This window comes from Peromyscus eremicus, chromosome 20, assembly GCF_949786415.1.
Source record: "Peromyscus eremicus chromosome 20, PerEre_H2_v1, whole genome shotgun sequence".
NCBI classification, from domain to species: domain Eukaryota; kingdom Metazoa; phylum Chordata; class Mammalia; order Rodentia; family Cricetidae; genus Peromyscus; species Peromyscus eremicus.
The window spans coordinates 2516431-2533884 of NC_081436.1; the positions used below are offsets into that span (position 1 = coordinate 2516431).

Below are 17454 nucleotides of genomic sequence, written 5' to 3' on the forward strand. Positions count from 1 at the left end.
GTATGTATGTATACAGTAGGCACCTTACCTATGCATGTATGTATGCAGTAGGCATTGTACATGCAGTTACTGTAGTTATCAGGAGCATACAAGTGCACTTCTGCAGGAAATGTGTTGGAGAAACCCCCCAAACTTGCAAACAAAGCCCCACAAAGTTACCAAGTGTCCCTTCAAAGATATTTCAGATCATTGGCTAAGAACCCCACCTATGGGTCATCTAGGGGAGGTAACTTCTCTTGACATACTTATTATGGCTGTTTTTCCTCCCCTCTCTCTCCCTCCCTCCCTCCCACTTTCTTTAGGTAGGGCCTGTGTGTTGCCCAGACTGGTCTCAAACTCATAGGCTCCAGTGATCCTCCTGTCTCAGCCTCCTGAGTAGCTGGAGCTACAGATCTACATCCTATGTCCAGCAAACATGCTATTTTCTACTCACTAAGGCCCAGACTTTACAAAGTAACAGGTCAAGCACTAGAAGATTGACAAACAGCAAATTATTATTATTCTTATTTCTTTCCTTTTTAAAATTTAATTTTACTCTATGTGTATAGGTGTTTTGTCTGCATGTAGCTCCAGGCACCAAGCGAGTGCCCGGTGCCCAAGGAAATCAAAATAGGGCATCAGATCCCCTACAGCTGGGTGCTGGGACCCAAACCTGGGTCCTCTGCAGGAGCAGCCAGGGCTCTAATCTGATCTGTCTTCTCCAGCCCCTGAATCATTTTTGTTTGGCAAAAAAGTAAAAACAAAAAAGTTTTCCTGTGGTTGGGAACTTATTTTCTTCTAACTTTGCAATCTTCTTCCCGCACCCCTTGCTCCACAGTCCTCCATTTCCTCCTTGGATCCATCCTGCTGCCCCACTTTCTAAGTCCTTACATAGCTTTCGGTACTCATGACATGTCCGAGGTAATCTGCATTAGTTACTGCTCCCGTTCAGTCCACAAGGCGAGCACAGCAGTGGGAGCCGGAGGGGGCAGGCCACGTTGCATCTGCAGTTAGGTAACAGAGGGGATGCCGTGCTGGGGTCCTCCTTTTCATTCAGTCTGGGGCCCCAGTTCATCAGGCGGTGCTCTTCAAGTTCAGGTGGGTACCCAGAGGCATCTCTTTTGTGTGATTCTAAATCACACAGAGTTGAGGATAAAGATGTCCTGACAAACGTGGTTACCTGAGGGGAGACGTCCTCTCTGACAAATGCCATGCCTGCATGCTTTTCTACCCTGGGTTGTCTGCTTGGTACAACCGAAAGATAGATTCCGTGTGAGAACAGCTTGCTTTCTCCTGCTTTATGATATACTACACAGAATCCAGCGTATAGGTATTACCACCACAATCGCTGTAGCCGATCCCCTGCCGGCAGACACTGGGTTGGTCCTGTTCCCTCCTGCAGACACTACTGTGGACAACTTTGTACGTTCGGTGGAAGCAGGTTCCTCAGGGCAGAGGCATCTGGGAAGCAGAAGAAGCCCCAGACAGGAATGTGTCTTACTCGCCTCTAGCTTGGCCTAGCCCACCTCCCCATGGTTCTTAGCTTCGTCTTCCTGCTTCTTCTTCTCCTGGTATCTCCAGAGAGGAAGAGCCAGACTTCGCTGCCCTGCAGGCCTGAGTATCAACTCTTCGTACTGGGTAGGGGAAGAGGGCGCCTTGGAGAGGAGGATCTTGGGGATTTGGGACCTGGCACCAGTACCGTCCCTGGACTGTAACCACTGGGAGAGCACACTCCGAGGGCTCTGGTAGGGGATAAAGACCTGGGGGACAGGGACAGCCTGAGGAGGGTGGGGTGCTGGGGGAGGGGGAGGGACGGTGCCCAACAGCTCAGGCACTGACTTGCCTCGAGTGCCCAGCATGGGTGGGTGATCGGGGCACAGTGTGTGGCAGGCGGTGGTGAGGAAGGGGCTGGCCAAGCTGGTGGTGACCGTCACAAAGTGGTCCAGAACACCCCCTTCCTGCGGAGACTCAGCAAAAGAGAGGCTCAGGGTAGCTTGCAGCCTTTCTAGGAGGGATGGGGCAGCCTGGGCCTGGGCCTGGGCCACAAGCTGGGCCAAGGCTGGCCACTCTGGCTGGTACTGCAGGCTGAGCTGCTCTGCCTGGGGTCGCCTCAGCAGCTGCCGGATCTTCCGCACGGTGTCAAAGCTGTCCGTCAGAACGGCCCACTCTAAGGCTGTCTTGCCCCGGACGGGATCCACGGAGCTCAGGTCAGCACCTGCAAGTGGGTCGGTGTGACAGGGATGAGTCAGGGAGCCGTGGTTTGCACATGGGCACATTCTTCAGCAGCAAGGCTGGTTTGGGCTGGATTCAAAACATCTCCCAGATTGGAAGCCCAGGGCTTCAGCCTTCGGTGTAAGAGACAGGACAGGGAGGGACTTGAAGAGAGCAGGTGAGGTCTCCAACAGGCTCATAGGGCCTGGGGAGAGTGGATCACGGGCTGCTCAAGCCGCGGCTGCTGGGGGGCGGGGGTCCTGCCCCTTCCCCCTCCCACTTTATTTCTTCATTATCATTCCTTTCTCTCTGGAGCCAGAGAGACACAGTCACTCTGAAAGGAGAAAGACAAGGGGTGCCCTTCCTTCCCCACCAAACCCATGGGGATTGGGAAGGGAAAAGCTGGAGACCGGGATTCCTCAGAGAGACCAGCAGAGGGCGTCGACAGCCACCTCAGGGGGAATAATCAGGGTCCCACAGCTCCACAGGGGCCCTCCACTTCCTCCTGAACTGGGGTCAGTCCTCACTGCTGCCCCATGTGGCAGCCTTCACCGAGCTGTGGCCTTGTTTCTCCGCCTGGGTCTCAGGCAATGGCAAGGCCGGGACTAGAACTCAAGATTCTGGTTGAAGGTGCCGCCTCATCCCCACACCTTTTCCCATCTTATGTCTGCACTCTTTTGCCGGGACCTCCATAAAGAGTTCCGGCCCAGCCGGGCTTTGCCTACTGTGGAAAGGTGATAGCATGCCCCTCCTCCATTAAGTTGGCCTGGATCTGTGGTCCACCCGCTTCTTTCCTGCTGCAGCTAAATGGTGTCTAGTGGGGTGGCAGTGGAGGAAGTGGAGCCGCACACCCGCCATGAGGAGGGCGACCACACACTCAGAGCGGTCACGAACGGCAGCCTTCATCAGAGCTGTGAGTCCCCGCTGGTCCCTGCGCTCCAGGTCCAGGCCAGCAAAGTAGTTCAGCAGGAGAGTCACCAGGGATGTGTGACCTGCAGAGACAGGACCACAAAGCTGGGATCCCCAGGATCCCCAGGAACCCCAGGATCCCCAGGATGATGAAGCCTGGCCAGAGGGACCCTTGTGCAAAGTTTGGGGTTGTGGCCCTGATGGCTGAGAGCAGGGGTGAGGTGGGGTGGGATGGGGGTGCTGGGTGGGGTAGGGGGTTTGTGTCTTGCACCTGCTTGAGCAGCCAGCATGAGGGCTGTGTTTCCATCTTTATCCTGCTGGTTCACATCCAGGAAAGGACAGGAGCTGAGCAGAACCACAATGGCACCAAAGCCGCGGTAGCACGCAACCATGAGACCTGTCTGGGGACAGGGCAGCTTGGACCCCCACTTTCCACTAAGTTCTCCTTAGGAACCCCCTCACCACCACTACCACCTTTGCCCTCTAAATCTGCACATTCTCAGAGCCTGTCCCAACCCCCATGAAGATGGTTCTGAGCCGTCTAGAGTGGGAACAGCCTCTGGAACTCTCTGGAGAGCCAGACCAGGATGCTGAGGGTGGCACCTGACCCGTCCCCAGCTGCCCCGCTGAGCCCTGGGGTATCTCACCCTCCCATTGCTGTCCACTTGGGAAACCTCCTCTGGGGAGACCCCGACATCCAGCCTGGCTTGGAGCTCAGTGGGGTCGTTGTGGACACAGGTCCAGTACAGGGTCTTCAGGTGACAACCAGGGGCAGGGGTCTCATTGCTGGGGCAGGACAGTGCCTCAGACATGTCCAACCCTTCCCAGGTCAGTGGTGGCTCCTCTGTTTCCAGTCTGGGGCGGAAAGGTGAGTCCCTCTTCAGTCAGCTGGCAGCTGTGACAGAATGTAGAGGAACAGTGTCTCCTGCGATCCTGGACAGATGTTCCTGCAGCTGCACCTGTTCCCTCCTCCCCCACCGCACTCCCCCCTTCCCCAGACACAAGACAGGCAGCCAATGGTCTTACTGTAGGTCAGTTTCCCAAGGAGGCTCACGATAGGGGTTATCATTTCCCCTCCCCCACCCTTACCTGGGGTTCTAGGGCCTCCAAAAGACCATCACAGCAGGCAGACCTGTGGTTCAGAGCACCCCTCGCACCTCCAAAAACACAGCAGTCCTTCTGTGGCGTAACGGAGGGACTATCACCAGGAAATGAGGCAGGTGACAGATGGCCGGGCCTGCAGGAAGCTGCCATAAACACGTCGGTGCTGAGCTGGGTCAAGCGGGTTAGGAAGGGATTGGGGGCCTGGAGGGGTGCCCCATCCCTGTCCCAAGATCCCACTAGACTTGGCTGGCGGCAGCTTCTCCAAGCCCACAGTGGAGTGGATCTCCCTGGGCTGATCAGTCTCACCTCCATCGTGGGACGTCAGGTGCTCTTAGAAGCGGTTTTCCAAGAGAAGCGTGATGAGGCTCCTGAACCTGAGATCCCCTCCACTGCCCTGGAACAGATTTGGGGAAGAGGCCACGGCTGTGGTGTGGGAGAAGGTAGGAACATTAAATAAGTATGAGTGGGGAGGTGGGCTCCAGGGTTTAACCAAGGAAATCAAAACATAAAGAGCTGTCAGAAGGCTGGAGAGGTGGCTCAGAAGTTAAGAACACTGGCTGCTCTTTCAGGAGACCTGATCCATTGCCAACACCCACTGGGCAGCCCACAGCTGTCTGTAACTCCAGTGCCGGGGAATCGGACGCCCTCTTCTGGTTTCTGTAGGTAACTGCATGCACATGTGCACAGGCATACACACTGGCAAAACACCTCTAAACAGAAACATTAAAATAAAAGTTTTAAAAAAGGGTCAGGCGGTGATGGCGCACACCTTTAATCCTAGTACTCAGGAGGCAGAGGCAGGCAGATCTCTGTGAGTTCGAGGCTAGCCTGGGATACAAAGTGAGTTCCAGGGAAGGCACCAAAGTTACACAGAAAAACCCTATCTTGGAAAAAAAAGTTTTAAAAAAGCAATTTCAAATTAGAGCTATAGAAATTATGATGTATTAAATCTAGTGAATTCGATTTGAAGTGGTAAAATATGACTTATTAAAGTAATAATAGATTTGTACTGTCATTTTTGGAATTAATACGTTGAATGACTTGGAGCTCAGACTGTAGCACTCTCGTCACTGGGGGACTTTGCTTTCTGGCTTCATATTGTTTTCCTCTCACTTTTGGTTCCTGTTCAGCTTTCTCCTCCTCTCTTTACCGGTTGGTGCTAATATAATAATCATAAAACATGTACATCTCATCAAAAACGTGATTTGTGTTTGTTTTCTTATTGTTTGGTTTCTTGCATTTGTTTTATTGTTCTTTTGTTTGTTTTGAGAACGTCTCTTATGTAGCCCAGGCTGGCCTCAGAAATCCACCTGCCTCTGCCTCTCAAGCGTTGGGATCACAGGTGTGCAGCACCACATCTGGCTTGTGTATTTGTTTTTCTTTTCTTTCTTTTTCTGAGACGGGGGTCTCACTATGTAGTCCTGGCTGTCCTGGATCTCACTCTGTAGACTAGGCTGGTTTTGAACTCACAGAGATCCACCTGCCTCTGACTCTGCCTCCCAAGTGCTGGGATTAAAGGTATGCTCCACCACTGCCTGGCGACTTCAACAGGTTTCTGATTATGCTCCAGCTCTTCTTGTTTTTCACTCAGTCCTGTGATTGAAAGACCTGTCCTAGTTACGTCACATGCAATTAAGTGCTTGAAGGGGTGTGGCGGGTGGGGCTGGAGAGTGGGGGTTCTGTCTGGGCTGGACTCAGCCTTCATCCAAAGCTGCTGGTGGCCCTTCTCCCGAATTGCCAAGCTGGAAAGCTAAGTCAGCACTTGCCAGCCTCCAGGAGCTGTGGATCTGGGCTCTTAGGCTCTATGGAGGTAAATTTGGGGCAGAGCTATGGAGCACGGGACACCCGCTTTCTGAGACAGACCGGGGTAACACAGGCAGGCTCTGTGTGCAGCTTCCTGATCCACCAGCTTCCTGTAGTACTGACTGCAGATTTCTCAATCACAGGCAGAGGTCATGTGACTGCCAAAGCTGGCAGTTATTTCAGACCTACAGCCTGCTTCTTCAGCCCTTTCTGTTTCAACTAGCCAGTGTGTTCTTGCTGTCTGCCACTGCACTCTAACGGACATGTGTGGCTTAGCAAAAAAAAAAAAAAAAAAAAAAAAAAAAAAAAAAAAAAAAAAAAAAAAAAAAAAATTTCAGGAATAGCAAGCTGTTGGTATCGGTTAAGGCATCTGATGGTGCCAGGGTCTTGCCTGGAATTCTCTTACTTTCCTCTTAGTCACAAGATGGCTGCTCTACCCCAAACCAGCAGAGTAAAATTTGGTGAATGTGGGATTCTATGCAGTACTTAGTAGATGTCCATGAGATTGTAGGCCAGACATCTCTGACACATCCCCTAACCATAGCTTCCTTTTTCTCAGTCACTTTTGAGCTGGGTCTGATTGCTTAATGAAGGCTTGGCTGGCGAATGGCCAGCAGAAGTCTGATGGATGGATGGAAACTCTTTGCTGTCTTGATACAAGACGTCAGGAGCATGTTGGTCCTGCCTTCACGCTCTCCCCGTGACTCCCTGCTACCTGGAATCCTGGGCACGCACACAGGTGTGTGCGCCCACATTTAGCTTTTCTGTTCTTCCCGAGGTGGGTGCACCTTAAGGAAGGTTCCCTTGGGCTCACAGTTCTAGGGCACAACCCACCACGACAGAGCAGTCTGGGAAGCAGGACGAGGCAGCTGGTCACACTGAACCTGCAGCAGGAAGCCAAGAAAGGTGAACGCTCACGCTCAGCTTGTATTCTTTTTGTTTGATCCAGGACCTCAGCACCTGGGATGACGCCACCCATAGCGAAGACAGATCTTCCTTCCTCAATGATGTACCTCAGACAACCCCTCCCAGGCATGTCCTTAGCTCGTCTCCTGGGTGAATATAGAGCTTGTGACATGGATATTAATCCTCATGGTGCTCAGGTTGCTGGCAGCTTCTTGCCGCTTGCAAATAATGCTCCAGTGAACACCTTGGATCCATCTAGCTCTGGACATGCTGGGCTCAGGGCACACACCTGCTTATGGACCAGACCTTGCGATGCTGCTCTGTTTTGCACGGTTCCTACCCACAGTGATTTCCCTCTACGTCCAGGCCAATGATTCAAACTGTTGGCTTCACATTTTCCTCAAAGCGACAGAGAGAACTAGGCAGCAACATCCACATTTGATGTGGAATTTCTTGTTATCACCAAGGTGAGCCTCTCTCCTCACATCTGATGATCGTTCTTGTTACCACTTCCGGGATTTGCCTGCTTCTGGCCTTTGCCAGCTTGGTGGGGTGGTTCTTTTTCCTTTTTTTTCCCTGACACTTTGGGAATTTTTTTTTAATTTCCCAGATAATAAATCTTTTAGATGTGTCTACCATACTATAATCCAATGGTACTTCTGTTAAAAGAAAGCCTGAGTTTGGATATGGTTAAATTCTTCAAAAATTCTCCTTATACTTTTTGTTTTAGTATCTTGCTCAAGAAAAACTCTACACTTACAAAAGATCTTCATTCTTTTTCTTAATCTTATAGTTTTATTTTCATATTTTGCCTTTATTCTGAATTCATTTTTTTTATTTTTAGAATTTTTTTTAACTTTATTTTATATGCATTGGTGTGAAGGTGTCAAATCCCCTGGAACTAGAATTACAGACAGTCGTGAGCTGCCATGTGGGTGCTGGGAATTGAACCCAGGTCCTCTGGAAGAGCAGCCAGTGTTCTTAACCGCTGGGCCATCTCTCCAGCCCCCTGAATTCATTTTTATATACTGAGAAAAATATCTGTAGACTGAATTGTGTCCCATCCCCAACTGAAATGTGATGAGCTAACCCCCAGAGTGACTGTACTTGGAGAGCCTTGGATAATGTAATCAAGTTTAGGGGTGAAAAAGCCATTCTAGGCCAAAGCAGCTGTGCTGAAGGGGTCACCATTTCTGATTACAGTACAGAGTCACGATGATGAAATGGCATGGCACTTTACAGAAACAAAGGACTAGAGGACACAGAAGCAAACACAGTTGTAGTGTGTGTGTGTGTGTGTGTGTGTGTGTGTGTGTGTGTGTGTGTGTGTATGTGTGGGTATGTGTGTGAGTACGGTGCCCACAGATCCAGAGTGGTGCCAGGGGCCCAGACCTGGGTTACGGCTGCCTGGCATGTTGACACAGGTGCTGGGAACGGAATAACAGTACTTGGCAGGCACGGTGATGCACATCTTTAATCCCAGTGACAGGAGGCAGAGGCAGGCAGATCTCTGTGGGTTTGAGACCAGCCTGGGTTATAGAGGGAGTTCCAGGCCAAACAGGGCTACACAGTAAGTGAGGTTGTCTCAACACGAAAAATCAAGAAATGAAACCAAACCCGACCACTTCAGGATACGGCCCTGGGCAAGGACTTCAGCAAAGGGCTCTGAAAGCTCAGGAAGTGACTGCAAGATTGATGATGAAAGATGGAAGGAAATTAAAAATTCAACACAGCCGAAGAAGCAGTTGAGTAAGGACAGGCCACAGCGTGGGAAAAGAGCTTTGTCAGCTCCACATCTCCGAGGGATTAACATATCGAATCTATAAAGAACTCAACAGGGGCTGGAGAGATGGCTCAGTGGTTAAGAGCACTGACTGTTCTTCCAGAGGTCCTGAGTTCAACTCCCAGCAACCACATGGTGGCTCACAACCATCTGTAATGAGATCTGGCGCTTATAATAAATAGCTAAAAAAAAAAAAAAAAAAAAAAAAAGAACTCAACAAACGAAACACACAGAACCCAAGTCAACCAATCAGTCAGTGGACAAATGAACTGAACAGGCCATTCTCCAAAGAATAACCACAAATGGCCAAAAACATCTGGACAAATGTTCCTACATTCTCAGCCATCAGAAATGCGAACTAAACCACACCTCACCCCAGTCAGAACAGCAGAGACAGGTGGATCCCTGAGTTTGAGGCCAACCTGATCCAACAGGGCTGAACCCAGAGGTGGTCTGGGAGGGAGGGGTGGAAGGTGGGCTTCATGGTTTGTGTTTTGAACTTGAGTAATGTTGAGTTGGAAGCTAAGGGTTAAAAAGAGAAAAGATTCAGAACGATGCTCTTATGTCTTTCTCCTCTCCCCTGCTTGCCAAGCTCTCTGGCACACGGAATTCTCATCCCTTCATTCTTTTGTGCTATCTAGTTCATTCATTCGATTTTTATTTGTTTGTGTTTTTCCATTTCTGGTGTTGGAGGTTAAACCCAGGGCCTCATGCTTGGGGAGCACACTCGGTCCAGCTGAGCCACACTGCCTGTGCATTCACTGAAAAACCACAACTTGCTGTCCAGTGGTGGCACACGACTTTAATCCCAGCAGGTGAATCTCTGTGAGTTTGAGGCCAGTCTGGTCTACGGAGTGAGTTCCAGGACAGCCAGGACTACACAGAGAAACCCTGTCTCAAACAAATGAAGGAAAGAAAGAAAGAAAGAAAGGAAGGAAGAAAGAGGGGGAGGGAGAGAAGGAGGGAGGGAGGGAGGGGAGAGAGAGAAGCGCAACTTTTCTCTCTTCATGCCAGTTATCATCAGTCGTGCTCTGGGCTCTTTTTCTTACCTTGGACATCTGCCACCTGCATCCACCGATGTTAACCGGCCAGCAGACAGGAGCTCCCTGCCCATTTCTCCTAGGCCAGAAGAGAACTGACTGCATGCAAGTGGCCGTTGAAGGACCATGACACTTCAGCCTGTGCTGAGGTGCTTCAGGGACGCGTAGCTGGTGAAAGGACATTTGCTTTTTAATTCTCCTCAGTGGTCCGGAGCAGACGACAACCTCTGCCTCCAATAAGCACCCCGATTCTGTAAGGAAATGTTCAGCCACCAGGGGGCAGCCACGAGCAGGACTTGTCAGCGCCTCCCGGGCCAGGTTCCAGGTCTGCCACGGAGAGCCCTGAAGTTAGCGAGGGCTAACTTAGTATGGGAGGAGGGTGGTGGTGGTTCATTTCTGCCCTCGAGTGCAAAGATCGGGTGAGTTATTTCCGTGGATCAGATTTAGACAGCCTGGCTGTATACCCAGAGGTTGGTGAGGATTCTGTTCCTGTCTGTCAACTGTGTCCTGTCTAGGTTTCCTTCCTCAGGAAAGCGGCATGCTGGCCAGCCCCTCCCAGCTCCCAGGATGGGTTCCTGGCCTTGACGGAGATGGTAGGGGAAGAGGTGCCGGTCAGTGGTAAATGGGCAACTCTCCAGGGCATGCGTGTTCATTTCAACCAGCCGTTACAGAGTTTCTGTATGGTGGTCTGCAGGATCAAAAGTACATGAATGGCCGGGCGGCGGTGGTGCACACCTTTAACCCCAGCCTTCGAGAGGCAGAGGCAGGCAGGTGTCTGTGAGTTCAAGGCCAGCTTGGTCTACAGAGCGAGTTCCAGGACAGCCAGGGCTACACAGAGAAACCCGGTCTCAACTCTCTACCCCACCCCTCACCCCCCAAAAAGTAAATGAGTGTTGCAAGCTATTCTTTCCCTTGGGAGTTCACCTGACTTTCCACACCAGTTTTTCATCAGCTCATTTTCACTAATGTCGTATGTTGGGAGGGAAAAAAATTTAAAGGCTGAGAGCAGGCCAGGATTGTATTCATGTCTGTGATCCCAGCACTCAGAAGGCTGAAGCAGGAGGTTTGCTGTGAGTTCAAAGATTGCCTGGGTTACAGAGTGAGATGACTTCTTCTTCTTCTTCTTCTTCTTCTTCTTCTTCTTCTTCTTCTTCTTCCTCCTCCTCCTCCTCCTCCTCTTCCTCTTCCTCCTCTTCCTCTTCTTCTTCCTCCTTCTCTATCTTTGTCTTCCTCTCTCTCTCTGATTTTAATTTAAAATGTTTTTTAGATTTATTGATTTTATTTTATGTGCATGAGTGTTCTGCCTGCATGTATGTATGTGTACCTCATGTGTGTCCATGATGCCCTCAGATCCTGTGGAACTGGATGGCTGTGAGCCACTGTGTGGGTGCTAAAACCAAACCCTGATTCTCTGCAAGAGCACCACATGCAGCGGGGCAGTGGTGGCGCATGCCTGTAATCTTAGCACTCGGGAGGCAGAGGCAGGTGGATCTCTCTGAGTTCAAGGCCAGCCTGGTCTACAGAGTGAGTTCCAGGACAGGCTCCAAAGCTACACAGAGAAACCCTGTCTCGAAAAAAAAATGGAAAAAAACAAAAACAAAAACCAAAACCAAAAAAACCACATGCCTCTAACCACTGAGCGGTCTCTCCAGCTCCAAGACCCTGTCTCTTAAGAAAAAAAAAAGTGTGTGTGTGTGTGTGTGTGTGTGTGTGTGTGTGTGTGTGTGTGTGGTGCGTGTGTGTATTCCACATGTATGTGTGGGTACCCATAGAGACCAGAAGAGGGTGTTGGATCCCCTGGAGTTACAGGTGTGAGCAGCCCAACATGGGTGGTGGGATTGGAATCTGGTTTCTCCGACAGAGCAGCAAGTGCTCTTAACTGCTAAACTATCTTTCTGACGCTGTCTCAATGTCCACACTTTCCAAAGCCAGGCTGCGGGGGGTGGGGAGGGGTGGGGTGGAGTGGGGGTGGGGGGGTGGGGGGTGGAGGTGGGGGGCTCCATGGTACAGTACTTGCTCAGTATGTGTAACAACCTGGGTTTGATCCCCAGTCCTGCAAAAATGAGAGAGAGAGACAGAATTCTCTTTCCAGTTATCCCCATCTCTCTGACCTCCCTCACCTCATTGGCTCTTCCACCTCCCTAGCCGTTCTAATCTCCCTGTCTTAAGCCTGAGAATGTCCTCTGGAGGGGGCCTGATGCTTGCCTGTCAGGACCCTTGCTTCCTCTGGCCTGGGATGCTCTCAAGTGTCTGCTTGTAGGATTCAATCAAAAGGGCAAGAGGATGCTCGGGGCTGTAGAAGACGCTGAGGAAGCAGCTGAGTGTGGTTTGGAACACAGGCTCCATCGGGCAACCAAATTAGTGTTTACCACGTCCGTTTCCTCTCTTCCAAGGGTTTCCCCAGAAGCAGCCCGTAGATAGACTCGATGGTAGATTCTGCTGGGGCCGCAAGCCAGCACAAAAATGGCCTCACACAGCTTAACTATTAGGCAAGAGATGGGACCCAGCAGGGTGGGGCAGAGAACGGAGGAGATGGCCTCTGACCCCAGCTCTGGCCCCTTCTGGGGGTCCAGTGTGATCTGCCATAGGTCATGCCCCCTACTCCCCAACCATGATCTACATCACAATGCCGGCAGCTCATAACTCAGAGCTGGCCAGGGAAGTCTGGGATTGATTTAGGGCTGGCTCTGATCAGCCCACCCTCCACGGACGATGGCCCTGGGGTGTGGGCAGGAACAAGGGTCATGGGTGAAGTTCAGGGAGGAAGGTCCTCCCCACCACTGCCTTGCACCTGTGACAAGCAGCACTCCTCATGGACTAGGGGCGGGGTCTACCAGACACTTTCCAGACTTTCACACCCCTCTGCTTGGCTCAAGCCCAAGCTGATGGGTGTTCATGGGCAGCATCTTAGAGCAGTACCTTAGAGCTCAGGTACCCGGAACCTTACGAAGCAGAAAGCCTCATGCCCACCCAGAGGGCAATCAACAAATCCTATGAAAGCTCCTTCACAGGATCACCAATGTCGCTTAGACGAGCTGCTTGGTCCCCAGCCTGAGCGCCAGAGACCACAGCTCTCGCCCTCACGATACTTTGTATCCAGCCAACTTTCTCTATAGACGTCACTGAAGAACGTCCTCTGCTGATTGTTTCAACCCATCCTCAGCATCATCCTCATTTCAGCTGGTACATGGACACACATGAAACGAAAGCAAATTTCAAGGGTCAGTGAGATGGCTCGGTGCTTGAAGGTGCTTGCCACCAAGTCTGATGACCTGAGTTCAATTCCTGGGATCCATAGGGTGGGGGGAGAGAACCAAGTCTTGTAAGTTATCCTTAGGACTCCACACGTAATCTGTCATACGCTCACACATACAAAAAAAATTTAAAAAAAAATAAGATTTTATTTTAGTTATATGTATAGTAGCTGCTCTTGAGGGATCAGGCTAGGAAGTGGATTCCCTGGAGCTGGAGGTCCAAGCGGCTGGGAGTTACCACGTGCCTGTGGGATACCAAGGTCAGATTCTCAGGAAAACCAGTACTCACTCTTAACTGCTGAGCCATCTCTTCAGCCCACAACCGAAAAGCAAGTTCCTATGAAATTTCTATCCTTGGGGCTGGAGAGATGGCTCAGTGATTAAGAGCCCTGGTTGTTCTTCCAGAAGACCTGGGTTCGATTCCCAGTACCCACATAGCTGCTCACAACCATCTATAACTCCAGTTCCAGGAGACCTGATGCCCTCTTCTAGCCTCTGTGGGCACCAGGCACCCATGTGATGCACAGACATACACGCAGGCAGAACACCCATATACAAGAATAAAAATAAAAACAAATCAATTAAAGTAAAATAAAAAATAAAAATCAACCCAAAATCCTTTCTAATTTTTTGTAAGAAAATAATTTTATGAACAACTAGAGAGTCGGCAATTATTAATCTATATTAAGTAGACTTCACATTTTTAGAAATTTATACATTTTTTTTTCTTTTGGTTTTTCCAGACAGGGTTTCTCTGTGTAGCCCTGGCTATCTTGGAATTCACTCTGTAGACCAGGCTGGCCTCAAACTCAGAGATCTGCCTGCCTCTCCTCCTGAGTGCTGGGATTAAAGGCGTGCATGTAGACATGTGTAGAGACCAGAAGTCAACCTCAAGTGTCGTTCCTCAGGTGCTGTTCACCTTATTTTTTGAGACAGGGTCTCTCTCTGGCCCGGAGCTCTCCACCGAGCAGGAAGCTGGCTGGCAGGTGAGCCCTGGGACTGCCTGTCTTCTCCCAGCGCTGGGATTACCAGCTCACACCACCAGGCCTGGCTTTTTCTCCCAGGTTCTGGAGATGAGGAAGTTACCTCCTCAGGCTGTGCAGTAAGCAGGTTGCCAGAGGGGCTCTTTCTCCATCCCCTACTTTTATTTTTTAATTAGTTTACAAAGTAACAGGTTTCCTTACACGGCATTTTCATATATACTTAGTTTCGGTTCACCTTCCCAAGCACACCCTTATTTTTTCTTTTTAAGATAGGGTCTTACTATGTAGCTGGCATGGCACTCACAAGGTCCCTGTCCTAGCCTCCTGAGTCTTGCGATTTTCAGCAGGTACCACCAGGCCCTGTTAATGTCCATTTGACAGACACACACACAAAAAATCACTCATCTTCAGAAAAGCCAGTGATGAAGACAAGGCAAAACTTTTCATGGACCCATTTGACAGATGACGACCCGAGCCTGGAAGACTGCTTGTTCGGGCTGACATCGCCTGGTGGGTGAGTGACAAGTGAGGGCCTTTCCAGTCGTGGCTTTCACACACCTGTTCTCTGTGTCCTGTGATTTCCCTTCCCCTCTCCTCAGCAGCCCTCCACCTTGAGGTCATTGTGAAGGCCGCCCCTTTCCGTGGGGACAGGGCAGGGACAAGCAGCTGAGTAATTCGGCTTTCCATGTCATCTGTTAACTTGGCACACCATCTGTCAGGTCTACAACCCTCAGCCTCCCACCCTCTCCCCGAGGCCACAGTGGGGGAGGAGGCCATCTCCCAGAGTCAGAGTCTTGGGGACCCTCAGAGTACCCACAGGAAGCTAATTTTCCTGCACAGGGCTGACACAGGTGAGCAGAAGATACAGCGGACCAGACCACAGGGCAGGCCGGGGGTGGGGGCAAGATGGGAAAGAGGCAATGTGATTCACCTGGCCTCGGAGAGGCAGAACTGTAGCTGGGTGCTGGTCCCAGCAGACGGCCACAGAAGCCGGGCCATGGGGCCGGCTGGGAGTCATGACCAGTCAGTCTCAGTCCTTTCTACCCGGGCTGCGGTGTGGCTGGCTTTTAATTAGCCTCTGGCTTCTTGGTTCCCCAGCCCCCTCCCCCACTCCACCCCCTCCCCAAGAAGGGCTTTGTGCAAGACAATAAGGAATCTATAAATTCTGGGGACAGGGCTGTGGGGGAGGGGAACCGTCACTACGGAGCCTCCTCCCCGACCAGGGCCTGCAAAGATGGAAAGCGGCAGGCAGGCAGGCCTTTCATGGACTTGCCCTTAGCCTGCTCAGAAATGTGGGCCAGCAGGTCTCAGCACCAGCTTTAACAGATCAAGAAACTGAGGTCCAGGACCTGGGAGACGGCCCAGTCAGTAAAGTGTCGACCTCAAAGGTGTGAGGACCTGAGTTTGTGGTGGTGCCTGTGGGACACTACTCCTTGGGTAGAGGTGCTGGTGACCTGAGTTCAGTCCCTAGAAGCCACATAGAGATGGAAGGAAAGAACTTCTAGCCTCCACAGACACCAGGTGGCACACCCTCAGAAACTAAACAAAGAAACAAATAAAAAGTGTGCAGAAGCAGGTGTGGTTCTGCAACACTGTAACCCTAGCACTCACAGGGCATGGGGGGGGGGCGGGAGGGCATGGCGGGGGCATGGCGGGGGCATGGTGGGGGATGGAGACAGGCAGATCCCAACCATCTCCAGGAAACCAGTCAGTGAGCTCGGGGTTCAGGGAGAGTGATGGAGGACCACCACACCTGGATTTTGGTTTTGTTTGTTTTTCCTGCCTGTTGTTGTTGGTTTCTATTTTTGTTTTCCTTTGGAGGTGAGGACACAAACTTCTGAATTTGTTCTGCTCCTTCATCATGTGGGTCCCTGGGATCGAACTCGGGTCATCAGGCTCCACGGAAAGTGCCTTTACCCTTTGAGCCCTCTTGACAGCCCACATCTGGCTGGGTTTTTCCATGGATTTTGGAATGAACCTCAGGTGAGGCAAACAGGGAGCTAGTTCCTTGGCTCTGGTCTTTTGCTGTGTTTTGTTTTTTTTTAATTATTATTTTATGTGCCTTACCTGCATGTAGGTCAGATGCCAGAGCCTCTGGAACAGGAGTCACAGACAGTTGTGAGCTATCATATGGGTGCTGGAATTGAACCTGGGTCCTCCAGAAGAACAGTCAGTGAGTGCTCTTAACCACTGAGCCATCTCTCCAGCCCGGTGTTTTGGTCTTTTGAGAGATGGTTTCACTCTGTAGCTCTGGCTGGCCTGGAACTGGCTATGCAGACAAGGTTGGCCTCGAACTTGCAGAGATCTGCCTAATTTGCTTCCCGGTTAGGATTAAAGATCACCATGCCCAGTCTTTCTCTTTGTAAATATAATTTTCTTTTTTTTTTTTTTTTGAGATTATAGTGTAATTATATAATTTCTCTCTTTCTTTTCCTCCCTCCAGCGATTCTCATGTACCCCCTTCCTTCATGGCTTCTTTTTGATTGTCCTTACATATACGTGTGTGTGTGTGTGTGTGTGTGTGTGTGTGTGTGTGTGTGTGTGTGTGTGACTATATAGACACAACCTGCTTGGTCCATATAACATTACTAGTATGTGTATGTTTTCAGGGCTGACCATTTGGTACTGGGTAACCAGTTGGAGTGAGTGCCCTTCCCTGGGGAAGACTATTTCTCCTGATCCCAGCGTTCCTTGGTTGCCTGTAGTTCTCTGTGGAGGGTTGAGGCCTCATGAGTTTCCCCATCCACTTTAACCTGTCTATTGTCCTTGTCCAGCTCTTGTTTAGGCAGCCATGTTTGTGAGACTTCATGGTGTAGCTCCAGACATTACCAGGAGACGCAGTCTCACAACACACTGCCTGATCCTCTGGCTCTTACAGTTTTTCTACCCCATCTCCTGCAGTCCCAGAGCCCCAGGAGCCAGAGCTCTGTTGCAGGTGCGTCAGATGGGACTGGGCTCCACAACTCTGCCTTTTGACTGGTGTGGTTTTCTGTAATCTCCATCTGTTGCAAAGAGAAGTTTCCTTGATGAGAGCTGAGGAAGACTACACTTATCTGTAGGTATACAGACAAGTATTTAGAATGAAGTTAGGGGTTATGCTGATTTAGTAAAGGGGTGACTACAGGTTCTCCTTCAAGACCCATGACCTCACTAGCCCTAGTGGCTGGCTGGTTTCCGGCACCAGGCATGATTTCCCTCTTGCTGAGTGGTCTTGGGTCCAACTAGAGAGCTGGTGGTTACTCCCAAGGTGTGCACACCGGCCATTGCTCCCTCAGGGCTATTGTGCCCTGCCCTGGTTTTTACGACCCCAACCCCCAGACACTTTCTCTGTGTAGCCCTAGCTGTCCTGGAACTCACTCTGTAGACCAGGCTGGCCTCGAACTCAGAGATCTTCCAGCCTCTGCCTCCTATAAAGGACATGGGAGAAGGAAGCTTGCTCTCTCTTTGCCTGCTTGCTCTTGCTAGCTACCCCATTCCTTCAC

General features: G+C 50.8%; 1 protein-coding gene across 1 annotated transcript; it reads right to left on the reverse strand.

Moving 5' to 3' along the window:
• Nucleotides 1–561: 561 nt before the first annotated feature.
• Nucleotides 562–3971, reverse strand: Ankrd33 (ankyrin repeat domain 33). The gene is made up of 4 exons (XM_059247864.1): nt 3747–3971; nt 3371–3500; nt 3066–3182; nt 562–2194 (listed from the first exon to the last, which is right to left on the reverse strand). The coding sequence occupies exons 1-4, from the start codon at nt 3909–3911 to the stop codon at nt 1497–1499; spliced, it is 1110 nt and encodes a 369-aa protein (XP_059103847.1). The 5' UTR covers nt 3912–3971; the 3' UTR covers nt 562–1496.
• Between the last annotated feature and the right edge of the window lie 13483 nt (nt 3972–17454).

What these genes read in the sequence shown, in the direction of transcription:
- Ankrd33 (XM_059247864.1), bottom strand. Translation starts at nt 3,911, where the DNA reads ATGTCTGAGGCACTGTCCTGCCCCAGCAATGAGACCCCTGCCCCTGGT. An exon ending in AAGTGGACAGCAATGGGAGG is followed by an intron (nt 3,501 to 3,746) that starts GTGAGATACCCC and finishes CCCTGTCCCCAG; the next exon opens with ACAGGTCTCATGGTTGCGTG. An exon ending in CGTTCGTGACCGCTCTGAGT is followed by an intron (nt 2,195 to 3,065) that starts GTGTGGTCGCCC and finishes ACCCACTTGCAG; the next exon opens with GTGCTGACCTGAGCTCCGTG.